At 35.9% G+C, this 20,163-nt stretch overlaps 1 protein-coding gene across 1 annotated transcript; it reads left to right on the forward strand.

The window, feature by feature from the left end:
- The first annotated feature begins 205 nt into the window (after positions 1-205).
- Positions 206-769, forward strand: LOC145685071 (uncharacterized). Its single transcript, XM_081757416.1, has one exon. It carries the CDS (start codon positions 206-208, stop codon positions 767-769), a length of 564 nt encoding a protein of 187 aa, XP_081613542.1.
- Positions 770-20,163: the final 19,394 nt, after the last annotated feature.

Genomic DNA, 20,163 nt, shown 5'->3' on the forward strand with positions numbered 1-20,163 from the left:
TTGCTGATGATGATTATGGAGCCGTAGAAAGCATCCCTGACATGGCAGCGGATGAGTTTCTTAAAGAAAAAGAGAAGTTTCTAGCCTCGTTATATCTTAGTAAAGAGGAAAAACATAATTTGCAGAAGGAAACAGCTGGGCAGAGCCAATGTCACAAATGGAAGCAGGACGTTTCACAGCATCCTGGTTTGGGCGCATCTGCAAGATGAAGTCCACTACATCTTGTTCAAATACGGTAAAACAAATGCTGTATACAGAGTTCTCTAGTGCGGCTACATCCTACGAAATCCAGAAAGAACCACTGGCGATACGGCAGTTTGAAGAGGAATACGGGATGAAGGTTGAACCCTGTGGTTTGTTCATCGATGATAAAATATGTTTTTTAGGTGCTAGCCCGGATGGAATGGTAGGAAAGGAAGCAATTATTGAGGTGAAGTGTCCTTTTTCCTGTAGAAATGTAAAACCTGAGGAAGCCATTGAAAAGAAAGTAATCAAATTCGCCATTTTAACAGCAAATGGTATGGAACTTCTTTTAACCCATGATTACATGTATCAGATCCAGGGACAACTTCATATAACAGGAAGAAAAATATGTTACTTTGTGTTTTGGACACCACACGGGATGCTGGTACAAAAGATCTTTAAGAATGACGAATTTTGGAAGGAAAAGATGGAAGAAAAATTACAGAAATTTTATCTCGATTGCGTGCTTCCTGAATTAATCGACCCGAGACACAAACGAAATATGAAAATTAGAGATCCTGTTTAGGTTACGGAGGCCCAACAGAAGAAAGAAACATGCAAGCACTCAAGCAAACCTTAAGTTACAACGACGATGAATATTATTATTGTGTTGAGAGAATTACCTAAATGTAACATTATCTAGACAGTTATTTTTGTGTAAGGTATGTGTATCACTATTTCATGAAATATGGAAATTTAAATTCTCCCTTAGAGTGTGCCTCAATATTTCGTGTAATACGCAAATTTAAGTTTTTGGTATATTTTAACTATGTATCGTTATATCATGGATTGTCGAAAATGAATGTTTGCCTTATTATATGTATTAATTTTTACTGAAATGTACAAATGTAATTTTTGCATTGTTTTGTAATTACATTTATCAATCTTTCATGAAATGTTGAAATTTCGATATTGAGAATTTTATAATTGTGTGTATCACTTTTTCACGGTATATGATAATTTAATTTTTTCCCTTATGTTATAATTGTGTATAACTATTTCTAAGAAATGAGTTTTTTTTTCGTTATGTTTTAATAATGTTTATCAATTTCATGGATTATGCAAATTTATATTTTGCTTGTATTTTAACTATGTGCATCAATATTGTGTGAAATATGACAATTGATAGACACCAAATAGCAAAAAACTATTCTGGTGACTACTAGTTCCTTTATCCTATACTATTTCGCTTCATGAATGTCTGTTATGTAAAATAATGTACTTTCAAAAAAAAATGTGTAATGTTTACTTTACAAACATTTGTTTCTTTCTAACTTTTACAAACATGTACTTTTTCACAAAATATTCTTTTGTGTGTGAAGAAATTTTCCTAAAAACTGTATTACGGCATACATAAATGTACAGTGATCGATTGTTTCAAACAATATTTTTAGGAGCTTTTCTCAAAAATTTACCGGTTTATGAACATAGGTATGACTAAAAATCCATTGCGAATTGGAAATTTTGTAGATGGTAGGCTGCCATTCTGCAATTGGCTTTATGGGATTGAGGAAAACCTTTGTCAGCATGGCCGGCAAGATATTGGTTCGTGCCCACGCTCGGCCTATCTAGTGGCGCTTGACAGGTAGGCACGTTGCTCCTACACCACTGACTGGGCATATATTATTATTATTATTATTATTATTATTATTATTATTATTATTATTATTATTATTATTATTATTATTATTATTATTATTATTAGTCGTATGACAGAGTTTGGGGGAAAATGCAGTAGTTTTGAGGGCTCCTTATGATCCTCCAAAAATGTACGCCACTGGTGTTGTTTGGGTGGAGAATATCCTCCTGCGGCCAGAAACTTATGTATATACAAATTGATAAGAATCAATGAAGAGCTAAGACGCCAATAAAATGGACAAACCACGTATTAATCCCTCTACTCCGTTCTCTTGGGGAGGAACTGAACGTGAGTTTCAAATTGCAACATGGGTCGAGTGATATCTTGTGCGATACACCGAGGAAAACCAAACCGTTCCGTAGAGAAAGAATTTTGACATGGACTCTATTTTGAAAATGGTTTTAGGTTCACACCTCAGATACAACGTCCATTGTCCAAATTGAGTGTTACATGCTAATGTCCCGCGAAGAATGCGTTATAAAAGCAAATTGACAAGAACCAACAAACAGCGCAGAGACCAGAGAGGCCTCTAACATAGAATTCAACCCGACCTCCATTTAAAGGAGGGGGATGAACGTGAAAGTTTCAATATTCATTATGATTCTTATTCATGTTTACATTATTCTTCTATATTATCACTATTGTAAACTTGGATCACCCCTTATTTGTTTTTCATAAACACTAAATTCTGAACATGAAGTAATATTGTGTGGAAAAAATGAACAACCTTATGTGTGTATGAGAGTGAATGAGACTCGGATATATCAATAACCTTTTTTACTTTCTCCCAAATGGTACGTTAGTCCTGAACGTAATGTTTTGGCTTTCCGAGAAAGGGCAAAAAAGAATTCTTCACTTGTTGACAGCAAGGTACAGAGAAGTGTGTGTGTGTGTGTCACGGAAAGAGAGAGCAGTCAGATCGTATACGTGTGTTCTGCGACGTGACACAGCAGACGGCTTCACTCACGGCATGGAGCTGGTCACTGATATATTTTTTAATCAGAGAAAAGAGAGACATGCGCAGTTTCAAGCAGGAATAAACGTGTCACGCCCAAGGTAGTCTGTGGTCACGCCCCCTACTCTTGCCCACTAGATGGCGCAGACATCGAATCTGAACTTTCCCTCAACCCTTGAACGGCCTTAATAACGGGGTAAAGTAAATGCAGAAAGCTGGCAATCAAAGAAAGAAAGAAAAAAGACAACACAAAAAATACAAAAGAAAAATAAAAAAATACATATATGTCATTTTAAAATTGAAATTATAAATGTGATGTAACAATTACTGCAATAAAAAGAAAACTAACAAAAAAAGGGAGAATAAAAAATAAGACAGCATCACGAACGAAATCAAGTGTGACCGAAAAAAGTTCATTTGCCACTGTTTTTCACAATTATTTTTCGTTCTTTTTTTTTTCTCTTTTTTTTCTGGCATTACTACATTAAAAAAAAAACACACACACACGCAACTAAAACTGGTTATTAACATAATCAGTTAAAATAATTACAATATTGATGGTGAAAGAAAAAATCTTACTACATAATTTACTGTAATATTATGGGTATATACGCATTTAAAAAAAAAAAAGAATGGAAAGGGAGTTATTGTAAGACGAAAGTTCTCAATCCAATTCCTATCACGAGCCCCATTTTATCACATTCTCTTGATAGCGTCCCCTTCATACTTTCTGGTTTGTAATATGTTTGTGTGGGATTTTGAATATACCTATTGCAGAATTCTCACGATACCCACCACCTATTTCTATAATACTAGAATCCATTTCTTATATATAATGGATACAGTAACTTCTCTAAAAACAGGGCGGATCCAGGGGGAGGATATAAATAAACACCCATCCCAGAGTTTGGAGCTCTTAAAAGTAGCTCTAAGTAGCAGTATTACAATCCACCGCCCCCCAGAAGTCCGTCCTGGATCCGCCCCTGCCCTAAAAGCGAATGGATTAAAACTAAATTTGGTCAGTTCATTCATATTGCAAATATCGAATCCGATCCGTCATACTGTTTTAAAATGGAAGCCGTTTCAAAAAATTTAAAACTTCATAACTCCCTTAATTTTGGGTCATACGATAAAAAAACTAATTTCTAATTCTAAAAAACTTGGACACTTTTTTAAAAAGTTATTTATTTTTTTTAATTTTCGAGAGGCCGCCACTTTGTTACCTCATATTGTTGTAAATTTGGTACATTGTTGTGCATGTGTTCAGTATCACCAAAAACTGTTTACATTACAAGCAACTTGTTTACATTTAAAGTATAGGAAACAAATAAAATCCCACACCAAAAGTCTACCTTCGTTGTGGCCAGCTTGCAGGAAAAATTATTATTCGCTCACATACATACTGTGGCAGGACTCGATTTTCGAGGAAAATAATTTGTATATTTTTATTTTATTTTTATGTTTATGTCACGAAATCATTAATTAAGGTTATGGGAATTAAATGTTGTATATGTGAGTAAATGCAAGCTGCACAATCTCGCTAATGTTTGTGTCAGCAGTTTATTGTAAACACATGTGTATAAGAATGTCATCGTTGAGAGTCTGGCAATGTAGGAAGGAAATGTTGACAATGTGTCTTTCCTCACATTAGCCAGATTCTAGAAATTGTATAAAGTGAATCTGTAAGATTTCACGAATTTCATGAGATTACGGATGTACGGAGAATTGCTTAGAATCGGGAAATCAGAACGTGTCGAGGATTGCAATTTTGAGTTTTGACACATGGAAGGAATTTGTCTCTCCATGTGAAAACGGTGTTACACGTGCCGCAGCAGACGAAAAAGCAGACGATGGTAGTTGAACAACGCCAAACAAAACCGGAGGACGAGAAGGTTTTGGGACAGTTCGATGACAGTTCTAGGAGAGTTCAAGGAGAGATCTATGAGAGTTCGAAGAGAGTTGAGATTGAACAATTCTTGGAAGTCCATGATTAAGTTACCGTGATCATTCTTGGGTTCGAGTTTGGAGAACCACGTTCTATTGGAGAATCAGCCAGATGATAGGAGGAGACAACACTTTGTATTCCAAAACATCATAACGACGCAGAACTTCGGCAGAGACTTGCATTGAGAGGAGCCATACCTCAATGCTCATTTTCGTTTTCCATCAACAAGGAGTTTCAGCTTAAAAGGAGCAGAGTTCGACGCCAGAACGACGTGGGAATACACCAGTTTTATCCAGGTATGTGTGGCACCGAGTCAGAATTCAAAGGCTCAATACTTGATCGTTCTATACCTGTCTGGCAAATGAATCTTAATATCCGTCATAACTAATATTCTGAGATCTTACAGTTCACTCATAAGCTTAACGAAATACAGTGTTTTATTTTAAATGAAGTGGACGTATCTTTATTTAACTAATCCCCAAATGAGAAACCTCTCGCAAGTTGATACAATAGTTTGTCCCACTCATTCTAGATGGTGAGTGGAAGGCGCCTAGTAGCACTCATCTTTGCATCCCCAATTAGGCACAGAGTGGCTAGGTTGTCAATACGAATCTCAATAAATTTCAATTTTAATTGCATTTCCATATGCAGTTCTCGTTAGTTTCATATCGTATCCCTTTCATTTTAAATTGATTTTTAAACAACTCTGCACCTGTTGGAAATGTTTAATAGACCTGTTTTTTTTTTTTTTTTTTTGTAGTTCTTAATAGTGTGTAAAAATGAAAATATGTCTGTCAGAACAAAAATGCAAAATATTTAAAAATATTTGCCAGTATTAGATCCTAATTACATTTATTTCTTCAGCTTATCTTCGCAACTCCCATGAAACCCATTCGCGATTCCCTTAGAGTCGCGACCCCCAGGTTGAGAAACCCTGTTTTAAGTTGAATTCAATATTAGCTAAACAGTCATGTTAGAATGTATACTAACATTAAATTCTACAATTTTGTTATTGTTTATTTTATTTTTTTTTTAAAGAAATGCTCAAAGATGAGACAATTACCGATCGATAAATCTTATTGAACCAAACAAAATGATAATGAGTGTTTATTTACCCGAGATGAATGTATCTGAGGGAAAACAACTTGTGGATATTGACATTTGTAATTGTAATAATAGCAATAGGACTTACTACTTGTCTTTCGAGACACAGTCCAACTTTACAGTTTTTTTTTACTTTACCATTTTATATATATATATATATATATATATATATATATATATATATATATATATATATATATATATATATATATATATATTACTTTTCCATTTTATATCGTAAAGACCAGATTCACCGGTATTGTAACAGAGCGGTGCTTGAGCAATTAACCGTAGATATTCAAACCCTGATTAGTGATAATTTCAGAGTCTAGTTTTATTAAAAGTGTAAACTCTTAGTCAGTGGAGAGGAGGGCGTGGATCATAGATCAGAGTTGATGACAATGGGGTTTTGTGGGTTGTGAATTAGAGTGGGTCATAGTGGGTTATGGTGGGTCACAATGGATCGTAGGTCAGAAATGGTCACGGTGGTTAATGGGTCAGTGGGTCATGGGTATACTTTCATTGACCTACGCCATCTCTGCTCTCAAAGGTGTGTATTTAAAGGCACTATTTCGGTAATAGGCCAGTAGATTGGAGAAAAACACTGGAAAATCTTCACTCACGATGTGCAGTCGCTGGCTTTGAACTCAGAATCCTTCCCAATTTGGGAAGCAAAGAAGGCAAATACCAGTCTACTCCTGCTCGGTTAAAATTTTATGGGTATCGATGCAAGAACATCAATTTGACGTCAAATGAGTATTCATACATGTCCAGTTAATTCCCATAAAACATCCATGACAAGTTACATGACTAGTCGGCATGTTCTATGGATGTCTATTGAATCGCATACAGATACAGTTAAGTTTTTTTGTGTATTTTGTCTCCTTCTTCAACACTGATGTTATTAAGGGCAGGACCTAATATTATTGTGAGCTCAAATCACAATCGGAACTCACAGTACAGGTCGTTCCCCACCATTTTGTCTCACCTCCAAGAGTGGATTAGAGGGCCCTGCCACCTGTACAAGCTGAACGGTATGTCCGTTCGATCTCAATTAAGTATCATATTGTCTACGATACGAAATGGAACTTGGTTGATACTTTCATTTTTTTTTTTTTTACGTACCATGTTTACAGAAAAGACACTAACGGGAAACGAACCTATAAAACCCCATACATAAAAGTTTCATACTAAATATTAATGTTTTTTGTTCTTTGTCTAATATTTGATTTATATGACAAGAGATATGTTTGTACCACAAAAGCAAACCGTCAATACTGTCTGGATGGATGCCAAGTGAACGGTGTGCTTCGACCACAGTTTGATTTCTTCCAGCTGTTATCCATTTGATAAGTACTGGTCAGATCCAAAATTGCTTGACTTTCGTTGATCTTCATCCGATAATATTTAATTTATAAACAACTCGTTTTTACAAAGGAAGTACTAAAGCTCTTTTGGTATTGACCTATTGGACATAAGAAAGTGCGAAGAGACATTTAAACAATAAACTAAAATACTGTGGATAGAAAAAAAAACTAGAAATACTGGAAGAAGAAATGGAATTGAGAGTCGATGCGCTAACCACTAGATCCGACAGTCGAACAGTACTGTCTAACCCGCAAGAACGTTTAAAAAGCTCTGTCTAATGACACAAGAAGAACACTAAAATGGCCACTGACACCTAAATCAGTGGAGAGCATGGTGAACCCACTATATTATAGGCCAAATGTCGTACCACGTTTGTTACCCCAGTCAAAAATCGTTTGCGGATACGAAAAAAAAAAAATAATAATAATAAGTAAAACACTTAAAATAAAATTATGGTTTAAAGAAAATTTCTTCACATAAATAAATTTATAAAAGCAATCAAGATGACTGGTGTGTGATATGTACAACTGGAGTATAGAACAGGTAAAGAAAACAATTTTTAGTTTAAACGGGAAAGTACCATTTGAAGAATAGATAAAACGTAAACCAGGACATTATATTTCATTAGCAGGAGTGTCAAAGTCACGTACCAGATCGCTTCGATTTATCAGTTATCAGTTTTTTTTTTTCTGATAATCAGGCCTATGATCTTGTCCCACTTGATAGAGGAAGTCACTCAAGGTGTTCGTAAACAAACTAAACATACATCAGTGTTTGCCAGTGTTCGTAGATGTAAGAGAATTTTCGTAAACGTACGGAAAAATTTTGAGGACACAAAAATCTGCAAATGAACGATTTGTGTTTTGTACCCCTTTCTAGTGCCTGTATGAGGCTTACTGCTTCTTGAAATAGCTCCGATCCAAATTGTTGATCGGGACCACATGAAAAGAAGAAGAAGAAAAAGAAAAGAAAGAAAAGAAAACGGCATTGCGCAGTACTATGCTACAAAATCCTCCTCCCGAGAGTCCATAACTATGTTATAAGGATAATTAATATCCGTCCACTTCATACTTACTGGTATCTCTCAAATCTGTGAAGATCTAAATCTACCCACCATACCTGAAGAAAGTTACGCAATAACAATCCCCGGATTATCTGGAGACGTTCACACCCTTCACCTCATCAAATACTACCAAATTGACCTATTAGATTCACCAAGATATACAAATGAAAATGAAATGAAATCTTTCAGTTTAACGTCCCACGATTATGCCCGTTAGGCTAAGGGAGACGATGATTAAGGCAAGTGAATGATGGAAGAGCGGTGGGATGCGAATGTGGGAGGAAACGAGAGTACCCTAAGGAAACACACGAACACGATGTTGTCCACCACAAGCTTACTTGGCCGGGGATCGAAAACCAGAGACCCCACACACAAGAGCTAATCGCCCTACCACTGAGCCACCGTGCCCCCATACATCGGATGTTGACATAACCATGAAACTCAAACAAGAGAAAATGTCCATCTACCAACGGACTGTGCAGCAGTTGCGCCCCAACACCATTTTCTTCTATGTTAATCATCATCAGTCAAGTTACATCGTATAAGAGGCAATAATTCATTAACTCAAACTATGACCGTCAAAATAAACTTAGACCTGGATCTGTATTTTTTAAACTTGGAATCGACTGTGCGAAATTAATTAGTAAAAACACTGACTGTCTGGCGTACATGCAAGACTAGCTGTTATTTTGCGTATTTACTTAAGAAAGAAAGAAAGAAAAAAAAACGAGTTCCTCAAAAATTGTTGGAAACGCTACTTTTACGGAATAAATTTTGCATTTTAAATTTTAATAATTGTGGCCAAACACGTAAGCAGAAATTTCTTTCGGGAGGGTCCAAAACTCTTAGGGAGTTCAAATTCAATATGAGGATAAGTTATATTAAAATTTGACAAATTATCCCTAACATTAGACTAATTTGCATTAAAGTTGGAATCTTTCCAGGACCTACCCTCTGTGTATCCCTGTTTGTGGGTATAGCACTTGATTACCCTATGAAGTTTTAAACATTTCTTAACAACTTAAAATATGTACAAAATTGGATGAAAGCAATAACTGATTGTAGGGTAGTTTGGTAAATACATCTCTACTTTTCCTTTTACTATCATGAACAAGTAGCGTGTTAGGTGTATACCACGTGAAGAAGTTTAGTTTGTATGGTGTGATATTTTTAAATGTTGAAACTGGAAGTGGTGATAAATTCCCACTACTTTTGGTTTTAGTAGAGATATTAGACTCGAGGTGGAATACATTCTTGGGGCGCAAAATTGATTGCAGCAAACCGCTTTCCATGATTTGCAACCGGTTTTACTTTTATAACTACCTGGAAGTAGTTGATTTCTGTTACTTCTGGTTTCAGTAGAGAGATTAAAGTGGAGATAGGAAATACTCTTGGACGAGAGCAATCTTTCTTCGCTGTACAATAAACAAAATAATTATGTAATTATGCTGCGCAAGACGTTTGATCAATTGCCCTTCAACAACATAGCCAGCTTCATCTTCACGCAAGATGGTGTTCCTCCCTCCTCATTTTGGAATCAACATAATACGATACGGAGACTAAAAATGTTAATGTACCATGCATTATGGTGTTCATGTATGGTTCAACAAGAATTTTACGAGATGCTAGCTCGATCATCGTGGTTTACATGAATGAATAGCCAGCATGGATCCCTGACCTCGATCCATGAAAATTTCTTGTGGAAATGAGCGATGAAGGTTCAGAGCATCAAAGCATGATTTCTGAATAACCAAAAAGATCGCGTTTGAACTGTTGTGACAGTCAATACTCTTTTGTTCCTGCGAAGGTTGTTCCTAGACAATCACCAAAACGGAAATGACGTCTAAGACTTAATATATTTTCGACTGTTCTACTGTACACATCAAAAACTTGTTCCATTGTAAACTACGTAACTTCTAAGCTATTTTCTGTACAAAGTTCATCCTGAACCACTACGTAAATAATAATTTGATAGTAAGAATTATTAAAGAAGTGTTAATTACTAACTATTTGTTGATTGAAATTAAGAATATTTTCCATTTTGACCGTAGTTCCGGATTTTTTCTATCTTTTGTAACCCTCCTAGTTTTTCCCCGTATAATTTATGCCTACTATATGAGTTTTAACAATTATCATTACATTTAATGTCACTAGTAAATAAATTATGTGAAAACCTTTTACTAACGATGGCATATGGAACTGGTACGAAGAATGAAATTTGTTGTAAACGGGTTGCATTAGGGATGGCCACAAAGTTCTGGTTCCGGAACCGGATCTGTTCAGACCCGAAAACCGGTTCCATCAGGAACCGGTTCTGGCCATCCCTACTTTGCATTCTGTTCATATCAAACTGCCCTTATTCGCGATTAAATATTTTAATAGTTAAATATGTTGTAAATGAACCTTACAGTGCCTTTTTCCATCATCACTTATTATTTCCCGCGTACGTAATAGCCGGTTCACAACGTACCCCAGTTTGAGAACCATTTACCTATCGGATGAGAAGAAGAAAGATATTTTTTTAAAATGTTTAGAATACTGTATAGTGTGTATTGATTTCACAAAATTTCATCTAAAAATATATTTTTAGGTTTCTGGAACAATATTATTCTATTTGAGCTTTTAAGTCTGGCAACACTGATGTTTGATCAAACTCACGGAATGGACATAATTGCGTTATAATACAAAATACGTAGACTAAAGGTGTGATATCATGAATCACGATCAAGGTTATTGGGTGTGTGATACAGGAACTTCCAAGGATTCAACATGATTACAGACTCTTTACTTGACCTAGTGCTCTTGTAATAAGATGTCATAATATCCAGATTTAACATATTTTCATAATAACGGGCAACAATCATAACTTTTGAGAAAAGAAGAAAATATTAGTAAGAAAATCTTAAGTTCTAATGGTCCACAATTCACAGCTAACAAAAAGGTAATAATAATAATAATAATAATAATAATAATAATAATAATAATAATAATAATAATAATAATAATAATAATAACTAGGAGGAAGCGTTTTTCGGTCATTATTCCTCGATGCTACATCGGATTTTTGATTTCGACCTATGTTGTCACTCAGCACGACATACTCTATCAGCGTGCTAAGTTTGGTTGAGATCGGCCAAACGGTCTAGGAGGAGTTCGCGGACAACCAAACGGCTAACCCGAGTATAAGAGCTTCGCTTCGCTCAGCTCAATAATAATAATAATAATAATAATAATAATAATAATAATAATAATAATAATAATAATAATAATAACTATGGCGTAAATAATTCGAAGTTTCATCGCGTCAGAAACGAAAAAAGTCCATGGGATTCTTTTATGTGTAGGGATACATACAAAACGAGATAAATGAATCCTTCATCTTGAAAAACACCAGACGATTCGTAAAATGGCCTGTCTAGTCTCGAAAACCACAATTTAACTTCTTTTAAAAATATTTCAAGAGGTAGTCATCAGAAAGCGTAATACTGTCCAAGAGACGAGACGAGAAAAAGGTTTCTCCTCTCGAATCATAAATTTTGTTAAGTCTCGTCTCGATTCTCGAATGGTTTTCTTTCTTTCGTCTCAATTCTCGAAGGATACTCTTTCTCTCATCTAGATTTTCGAAGGATTCTCTTTCTTTCGTCTCGATTCTTAAAAGGATTCTCTTTCTCTCATCCTGATTCTAGGATTCTCTTTTTCTCCTTTCGATTTTCGAAGGATTTTCTTTCTCTCGTCTAGATTATCGAAAGATTCTCTTTCTCTCATCTAGACCTAGATTTTCGAGGGACTCACTTTCTCTCGTCTCGATTCTTAAAAAGATTCTCTTTCTCTGATCTAGATTCTCGAAGGATTCTCTTTCTCTCGTTTGGATTTTTAAAAGGATTCAATTTATCTCATGTAGATTCTCGAAGGATTCTCTTTCTCTCGTCTAGATTTTCGAAGGATTCTCTTTCTCTCGTCTAGATTTTCGAAGGATTCTCTTTCTCTCGTTTAGATTTTCCTCGTCTCGATTCTTAAAAGAATTCAATTTGTTTCGTTTAGATTCTCGAAGGGTTCTCTTTATCTCGTCTAAATTTTTTCGAAGGATTCACTTTGTCTCGTCTAGATTTTGGAAGAATTCTCTTTCTATCATCTAGATTTTCGAAGGATTTTTTCTCTCGTCTTGACTTTTAAAATGATTCTCTTTCTCTCATCTAGATTCTCTCGTCTAGATTCTCAAAGGATTCTCTTTCTCTCATCTAGATTTTCGTAAAACTTTCCTCGTGTCACCTCATCACAATCCTACAGGATGACATAATTCATGGCTCTATTAATTTAAATAAAATGCAAGCGAGCAAATTTGTGCAGTTACCGTCCCTTTTATTGTATGCAAAACAATTATTTTCACAGTATAAACAGGTCAATTATTGCATGGATAAAGGTACGGTAATGAATGAATTTATCCAATACCTTATTCTCATTGTTGAATACACTATTGGGAGTAATTACTTCTATTACCCTATTAACCAAATGATCACGTGTTGTGTTCTCATCATAGGTGCATCTCTACACACAATCACAGACATATACAGGGTGTTTCAAAACAACACCGGCAACGTTTGGGAGGTGATTGCTGACACCAAGATAAGACAAAAAGAAAAACCAACCTGGATGCACAAATGCTTCCTTTCGGAGTTACAGGTTACAGAAAACATGAAAAAATGAACTTTAAAATGTCCGTAGCTCCAAAACTATGATACCTATTGTGGTCGGGTCAAGACTTGTTCGTTGAAGAGCTAATTATAATTCGGGATATAACTCATTTACATACTGGGTACTTTTGACCGCATAAACTGGGAATAATTGAGAGTTACAAAGAAGATTGGGTTGAAATGTAAAGATCGAAGACTCATAAAAAACTTAAACATGAATCAACAAAGTATGTGTTAGAATAGGGGAGGAAATAACAGAAGGAGGGGAGTTCGACATGGATATTGTCTCTCGGCAACATTATTTAATATCTATCTAGAAAAAGTTAGTGAAAAAAAGCCTACATAATAAAGACGGCATTTCGATACGAGATAGAATGATTAGGCGTATACAGTTTGCAGATAATATGGCGCTTGTTGTGGAATCTGAAAGTAAAATCAATAAGATGTTAAAAAAAAAAAACTTGAGGAAAGGATGTCAAGAATATGGGATAAAAATAAATATTAGAAAGGCAAAAGCCATTGTCATTGAAACGTGGCGGTCGGTGTGAAATATAGAAATAGCAGGGGGAAAGTAGACCAAGTGACTAGTATTATTAGTGGTAATATGAAGAATGAACGTGAAATAAAAGCAAGGATAAGAATGGCGAAAGAAACCTTTAGGAGAAAGAAGAGTCTATTTTATGGGATTTTGAATAAAGTGTTGAGAAAAAAGATTCATAAAAACCTTCGTGTTGAGTATTGTACTGTATGACGCAGAAACATGGACATTACGTGGAAGCGATGAAAAACGACTGGAAGGTTTCGAAATGTGGGTGTGGAGAAGAATGAAGAGAATTAACTGGGTTGAGCGGAAAACGAACGAGAGGATGTTAGAAATGGTAGGAGAAAAGAAGAAAAATTTCAGCTATTATTAAGAAGAGGAAGATAAACTGGTTGGGACATTGGTTAATAAGGAACTGTATCATGAGGGACGTCTTAGAGGGTAGATGGCAGGAAAGAGAGGGAGGGGGCGAAGGAGGCTACAATTGATGGACGGATCAAAACAGAAAAAATCGTACGTGAAGACGAAGAGGTTAGCTGAAGACTGTTGAGCATTGGAGATTCTCAGTTACGGTAAACGACCTGCCAATAATGGTAGAATACCTATGATAGTGATGATAATTATGGTGAAGTAGTCTTCTTGCTGGTAATGAAAGAATTGAAAAGATCATACTTGAATATCAGTCTTATGTTAATAAGAGAATTTTTTTTTGTACAGTATCATTTTTTAGGTTTACAAAAATATTCGTTTTCGACGATTGTTTCAAAAACTACGCATGAGGATTTATACCCACCTATATCATTTTGCTCAGCTGAGTGAGATCTATCGATTTGTACGTGTTTCTTAATGGGACTCATTATTTTTCAACTGTTTAAAAACTTTTATTTTTATTTATTCATTTTATTTATTTATTTTTCTTAAGCGCTAATTTCCACAATGTTGTTGCTACTTAACGGGGCAGACTACTAAATATTTTTCAAAAGCTAACAATTTTTCTTTTGACAGTTTTTCGTAAGAGAAAAGAGATAATGAAATGTAACTTATCTCGGTAATAGATAACGTTGTTCTACACCCGAAAATACGAATCGGAAGAATTTTCAATGTTGCCATCCATAGAAATTACAGTGTGACCAGAATTTGAATTACCCAAAAATCTAGGTTATAGCAGCGACTAGAAAAATGTTAGCGGTGGTTCAGTGGTAGAGCGTTCACCTCTGGTGCTTGGGGTCCCGGGTTTCATCCTAGCCCCCGCCAAGTGAACTTTGTGGTGGACAAACACCGTGTGCGTGGGTTTCCTCGGGGTTCTCCCGTTTCCTCCCACTTTCTTCGTTCCACCATTTTCATTCATTACTCATCATCACCGTCTCCTTTAGCCTAACCGGCATAACTGTGGGACGTAAAACTCAAATATTTCATTTATATTTCGGTAGGTTCCATAGTATTGGAGCTATGGACCTATAAAGTTAATTTTTCTGTGTTTTCGGCAGCCTGTAACTCTGAAACGAAGCATTTGTGTACCCAGCTTGGCCTATACTTTTTGTCTTATCTTGTTGTCAGCAAACACTTCCCAAACATTATCGGTGTTGTTCTAAAACACCGTGTATATAATCTGTGCAGAGATGTGGATTAATATAGTGAATGACTTATTAAGAAAGATATTGCCAACATCCAAGCATAAACATATCTCTTAAGACGAAGAAGAAACTGAAAAGAATTATTCTCAAATTTTCTCTTATAAATGGTCACCCAATAAGGAGTTATGGAATGTTTGGAAGATTTTCAACAACATGCTTTCGCAAATCATGTACTGGAACTAGTGTAGTTCGATATTAGAAATGCAATTGAAAATGTGAACGGAGAACAAGTTGAAAAAAAAAATATATCTGTCCTTAGTGACTGTTCCTTAGTCTTGATTTTTTTTTTTTTTTTTTTTTGTAAGTTACGACAGAGTTACCTAGGTAAATCATTTCAAGTGAATACAGTGTACTTTCTATCAGATCTTAGTATTCAGTTTGAGCTTTTACCCATATCTGCGTAAATATCAAGCGTAAATTGAACTGCTGCTATTCGACTACTGCATAGGAAAGGGTGCGCAACATCCCTGGTTTAATTCCAGCTCGCGCTAAGTAGATTTTGCGGTGGACAAATACCGTGTGCGTGGGTTTTCTCGGAGTTCTTATGTTTTCTCCCTCCTACTTCTTTCATTCCACTATTTTGTTTATTATCGTTATCACGTCCACCTTAGCTATGAATCTTCCAGTTTAACGCCCCGCAATTAAGTCCTTTAGGCTAAGGGAGACGGGTGATTAAAGCAAATGAATGATGATGGAAGAATTGGTAAAATGAAAAAAAGGGAGGAAACGGGAGTACCTCGAGTAAACCTTCCTACACGTTGTCCACCATAAACTTACTTTGTCACAGATCGAACCAGGGACCCCATGCACCAGAGATAACCGCTCTATCACTAAGCCACCATGTCCCCCACGTCTACCTTAGCCTCGGTGTATAAATGTATGATCCTGTTTCAACGCACTTCAATACAGGAAAGTACAGTTGTAGTATAGTTATTTTACAGTATAGAACAAAATCAACTATTCTAAAATGTTGTTGTGATACACGATAATATAACGGACATGATTTTCCACCATTCAAAAATTCTAGGGGCTCCTTCGTGGCTAAGCGGTTAACTTACGCTCCTTTGGCGTTGGAGACCCGGGTTCGATTTCCGGCGGGAGCATATGTGGTTCGCATTCCACTTTAAGCTGTATGTCCATGTCTCATATAGCTCCTCCGCTCAAAAGTAGGCTAAACAGAAAATCAAGTCAAATTTTAAAAATGCTAAGCCCTCTATTTTGGACACACCTCTAATTTGGACACATTTCCTGGGAATCGCATATGACCAACTCAGAGGGATTATACTACTTATAACCGTGGACGATCACCTGGTGAAAATTCGTATTATATGAACACTGATTAACAATGACACAAACCTTGTTTTTGTAATTCTCTGTGTCAATTTGTAGTTGTTAATACGCGTATTTACTTAATCACAGCTGTAAGTGCTTGTTGATATAAGGCGTAGAGAAAAATCAGGAATGTCCTGCTGTACTGTATATAAGAGCAAACCATTCCCCCATCATTTCAAGTGGAATAAACGCGAAAGAAAACACTTGATCTAAGTGGATGACAATGTAGCCAGATAACTTCGGACAAAGCGTGAAGAAGAGCATTTAAACTGCACAGGAAAAATAAAAGGGAAAAAAGAAGAAAATGAGAAACCCAATGTTTGTTTTATTCAAATTTACAAGAGATACTGTACATCGCGTGTTACAGCCTAACATTTGGCTTCTTCATTATAATATGTGAATCAGCTTGTTAACACGATTGCTCTTTGTGCGTTTAAAAAGGGAAGAAAAATTAAAAAAAATAAAATATATATAGCTCTCAATTTGTAATTCTGTGTCATGTGTCTCCTGTCCCATACAGACATTAAAGAGAAGTAACATTTGTTACTTTCCAGAATCTTTGAAGTTTTGCAAGATTAATATAAAAAACTCTTCAGTGATTCTACAGGATTTACACAAAGGAAAAAAGTTTCTGTATTTATTACCGTATTCTGTGTTTTAACACAAGTGCTTTCCATACAATAGTTCTAGATTTGATTCCAGGCGAGGTGTATTTGTGTTCACTGTTACGTCACCCAGTGGCGTATGCAGAATTTCATTAAGGAAGCTTAAAACACAATCCCGAAACCTTGTTTGATGAGTGTTCCACTAGACTAAGCATCTTAAGATAATTCTGATAGAAGTAATATTGATGAAAAATGACCACACATCGTCCAACTAAAAGGATTTAGGGGCCGCGATGGCTCAGTGGTAGAGCGTCACCTCTGGTGCTTGGGGTCCCGGGATCGATCCCAGCCCCCGCCAAGTGAACTTTGTGGTGGACAAACACCGTGCGCATGGGTTTTCTGGGGGTTCTCCCGTTTCTTCCCACTTTCTTCATTCCATCATTTCATTCATCACTCATCATCACCGTCTCCTTTAGCCTAACCGGCATAACAGTGGGACGTAAAACTCAAAAATTTCATTTCCTTTCAAAAGGATTTACCTAGCCTGTCATGTCCTTAGCGGATTGTAAAGAGAGGAAGTTGGCAAGTTAATACAGTGAAACCTGTCTTTAGCGGAATCGAGCGGGACTTGCAAAAGTTTCCGTTAAAGTCAGGTTTCCGCTTAGTGGAGGTAGACCTTTCCATTCTTTTTTTAATACATGCTTATAAAGGGGCATACTGAGGAAATATATTGCTGTACGTACATTGTTCGATTACAGTACTTCTTTCTTCTACGAATAAATACACACACACACACACACACAAATGAATACAAAATATGCTATACACACGTTTTCTCTATTTTTCTAATAGCCAAGCAGGGTTTTCTGTGTACAATGCTGCTTGACTTTCCGCATAAACTTTAGCCTGAGAAATTATACTAAGTGAATGAGAATCATTTTTTTGTAAGGCAAATTTTTGCAGTTCCTTTAAACTTCTGAGAGAATCTTGATATGTATTGTTTCTACACTCTTCTTGGAACTCGGTATTGTATTTCTCTTCTTCCTCTATCTCGTTTTCTTCTTTCCGACATTCCGTATGATTTTTGATTAGGTTGCGGGGATTAAGGACAGTTTGTGGGGAGAATGTGAGTAGTGGTTGGGGAAGGTTAACACTGTCCAGAAATATTTAACAAAAAAAGAACGAACATTTTATCGCAGACAGTGTAATGTATATGTCTCACAGAATGTCTAAACATCTTCTAAATGCTGTAGTCCGGAACTCAGAATTTTCCGTTAAATGTTTATTTTTCTTTCCGTTGTCCGCGTAACACAGTTTCCGCTTAATGAAGGGAGTTTTACACGTTTTTTTCTCCAAAATTCATGGGACCATGAAATATTTCCGTTTAAGACAGTTTTCCGTTTAATAAAGGGTCCGTTGAAGACAGGTTTTACTGTAATTGAATGAAATGGAACTTGTAAATTCTTGGCTTGGAACCAAAAGGTTCTGGCTTCGATGCTCGATAGAGGAGGGTTACCAAAGAGCACGCACGCCCTAAGAGAGCGCAGTGCCAATTACGCTAAAGTGGAAACACACAGAATTGTTATTGCTACGCTGTTTGATGCGTCTTTGCGTGAGAGTTGATACGAAGAAAAGGGAAGTTAACGGATCGCTTCAAACAGAAAATACAGCTAAAAATAACTTTTTTGAATTCTTGATGTAATATTTTAATACTCTTAGTTAAGAAATTATTCTGATATAGCAGCTAACTACAGTACTCTTGTTGCATGGTAGGAAACATGAATGCAGGTAGAATTGTTTACCATGGCTTTGTTTCGGGGGTCTTGCATATGCAGCCACATGGATGAATTTTACTCGAGTTGACTGCTGTTTCCCAAAGAGTGCGCGTTAGTGAGTTACCAAAGAACACGCACGTACTCTTTGGGAGAATTTCTTTGATAGCGTGTGTGGGTAGCGGCATTCATATTACAGACTATGGTTATTCTCATCAGTTACTCTCGGAGTGTAATATGATGTTTGAATGGATTGTAGAATTATTTGTAATTGTTTGTCTTCGATTCAAGCACCAACTGTAAATCATATATAAGAAGTATTTTAAATTCACAAAATTTCTTAAATAACAATGATGATGTGGTGTTCTGCCCGAAGGTAGGCCTTTGGTCCATGGTAGTTTGCCATTGCCTTTCATGGTATGATGATGTCGTCCTAAGAAGTGAGGAAATGATCAAAATAAAGATTCTGGAAGTGTTCTGGAGGAAGATGCTGAGTGAAATATGGCTTCGATTACGATTGTAATGAAACCACGAACTAAGAATTAAAAAAGACATGCACTAAAGGTGTTGTTCAGGATTTTTTTTTCAGTTGGTGGAATAATGTAATGAAACCACGAACTAAGAATTTAAAAAATCATCATTAATTTTACTCATAAAAATCATAATTTGTGGGTGAAACTAAACGAAGATTTTCTTTAATGTTTTAAATTTCGTGTACGTTCATATGATTCTTTAAAAGCACATGGACGTGTAATCAAGAAATTGTTGGAAGCAAAAGCAAAATAGTTTAGAATCGCCTGTATACGAACAATTGGAAACATACCTTAGGGTAAATTAGAGTTTACGAAGGGGTTTAGGTTTCAAGTATGATAGGTGTTGAGTGCGCCCTCTTAGGGACCGCAAAACGCACTCTTTGGGACACTGGTCCTTAAGAGTACGCATTTGAGTTTTTAACGTATATCTCCATTTCTACATCTAGTAGTAAACTTTTCTATTTCTTACAATGTAGCCTAAACTTCAATTAAAATTTTGTACAATTTATATAACTTTTGCCTCATTACTTTCGGAGCTATTTGAAAATGAATATTAAGTGCGTGCTCTTTGGTAACCTTCCTCTAACCCTTGCTTATGTAAGTTAGCTCAGATGAAATATCTATTATTTACTAAATAACTTAAATCTGACTGACTATGAATATGACACAATACTACGAAGTATAGGTAAATCAAGAATAATTGATAGAAACATTATGAAACAAATCAAGCTTGCTTAC

The sequence above is a fragment of the Thermobia domestica genome, chromosome 5 (genome assembly GCF_964235325.1).
Source record: "Thermobia domestica chromosome 5, izTheDome1.hap1.1, whole genome shotgun sequence".
NCBI classification, from domain to species: Eukaryota; Metazoa; Arthropoda; class Insecta; order Zygentoma; family Lepismatidae; genus Thermobia; species Thermobia domestica.

Coding starts and splice junctions, on each gene's coding strand:
- LOC145685071 (XM_081757416.1), top strand. CDS start 206: ATGAAGTCCACTACATCTTGTTCAAATACGGTAAAACAAATGCTGTAT.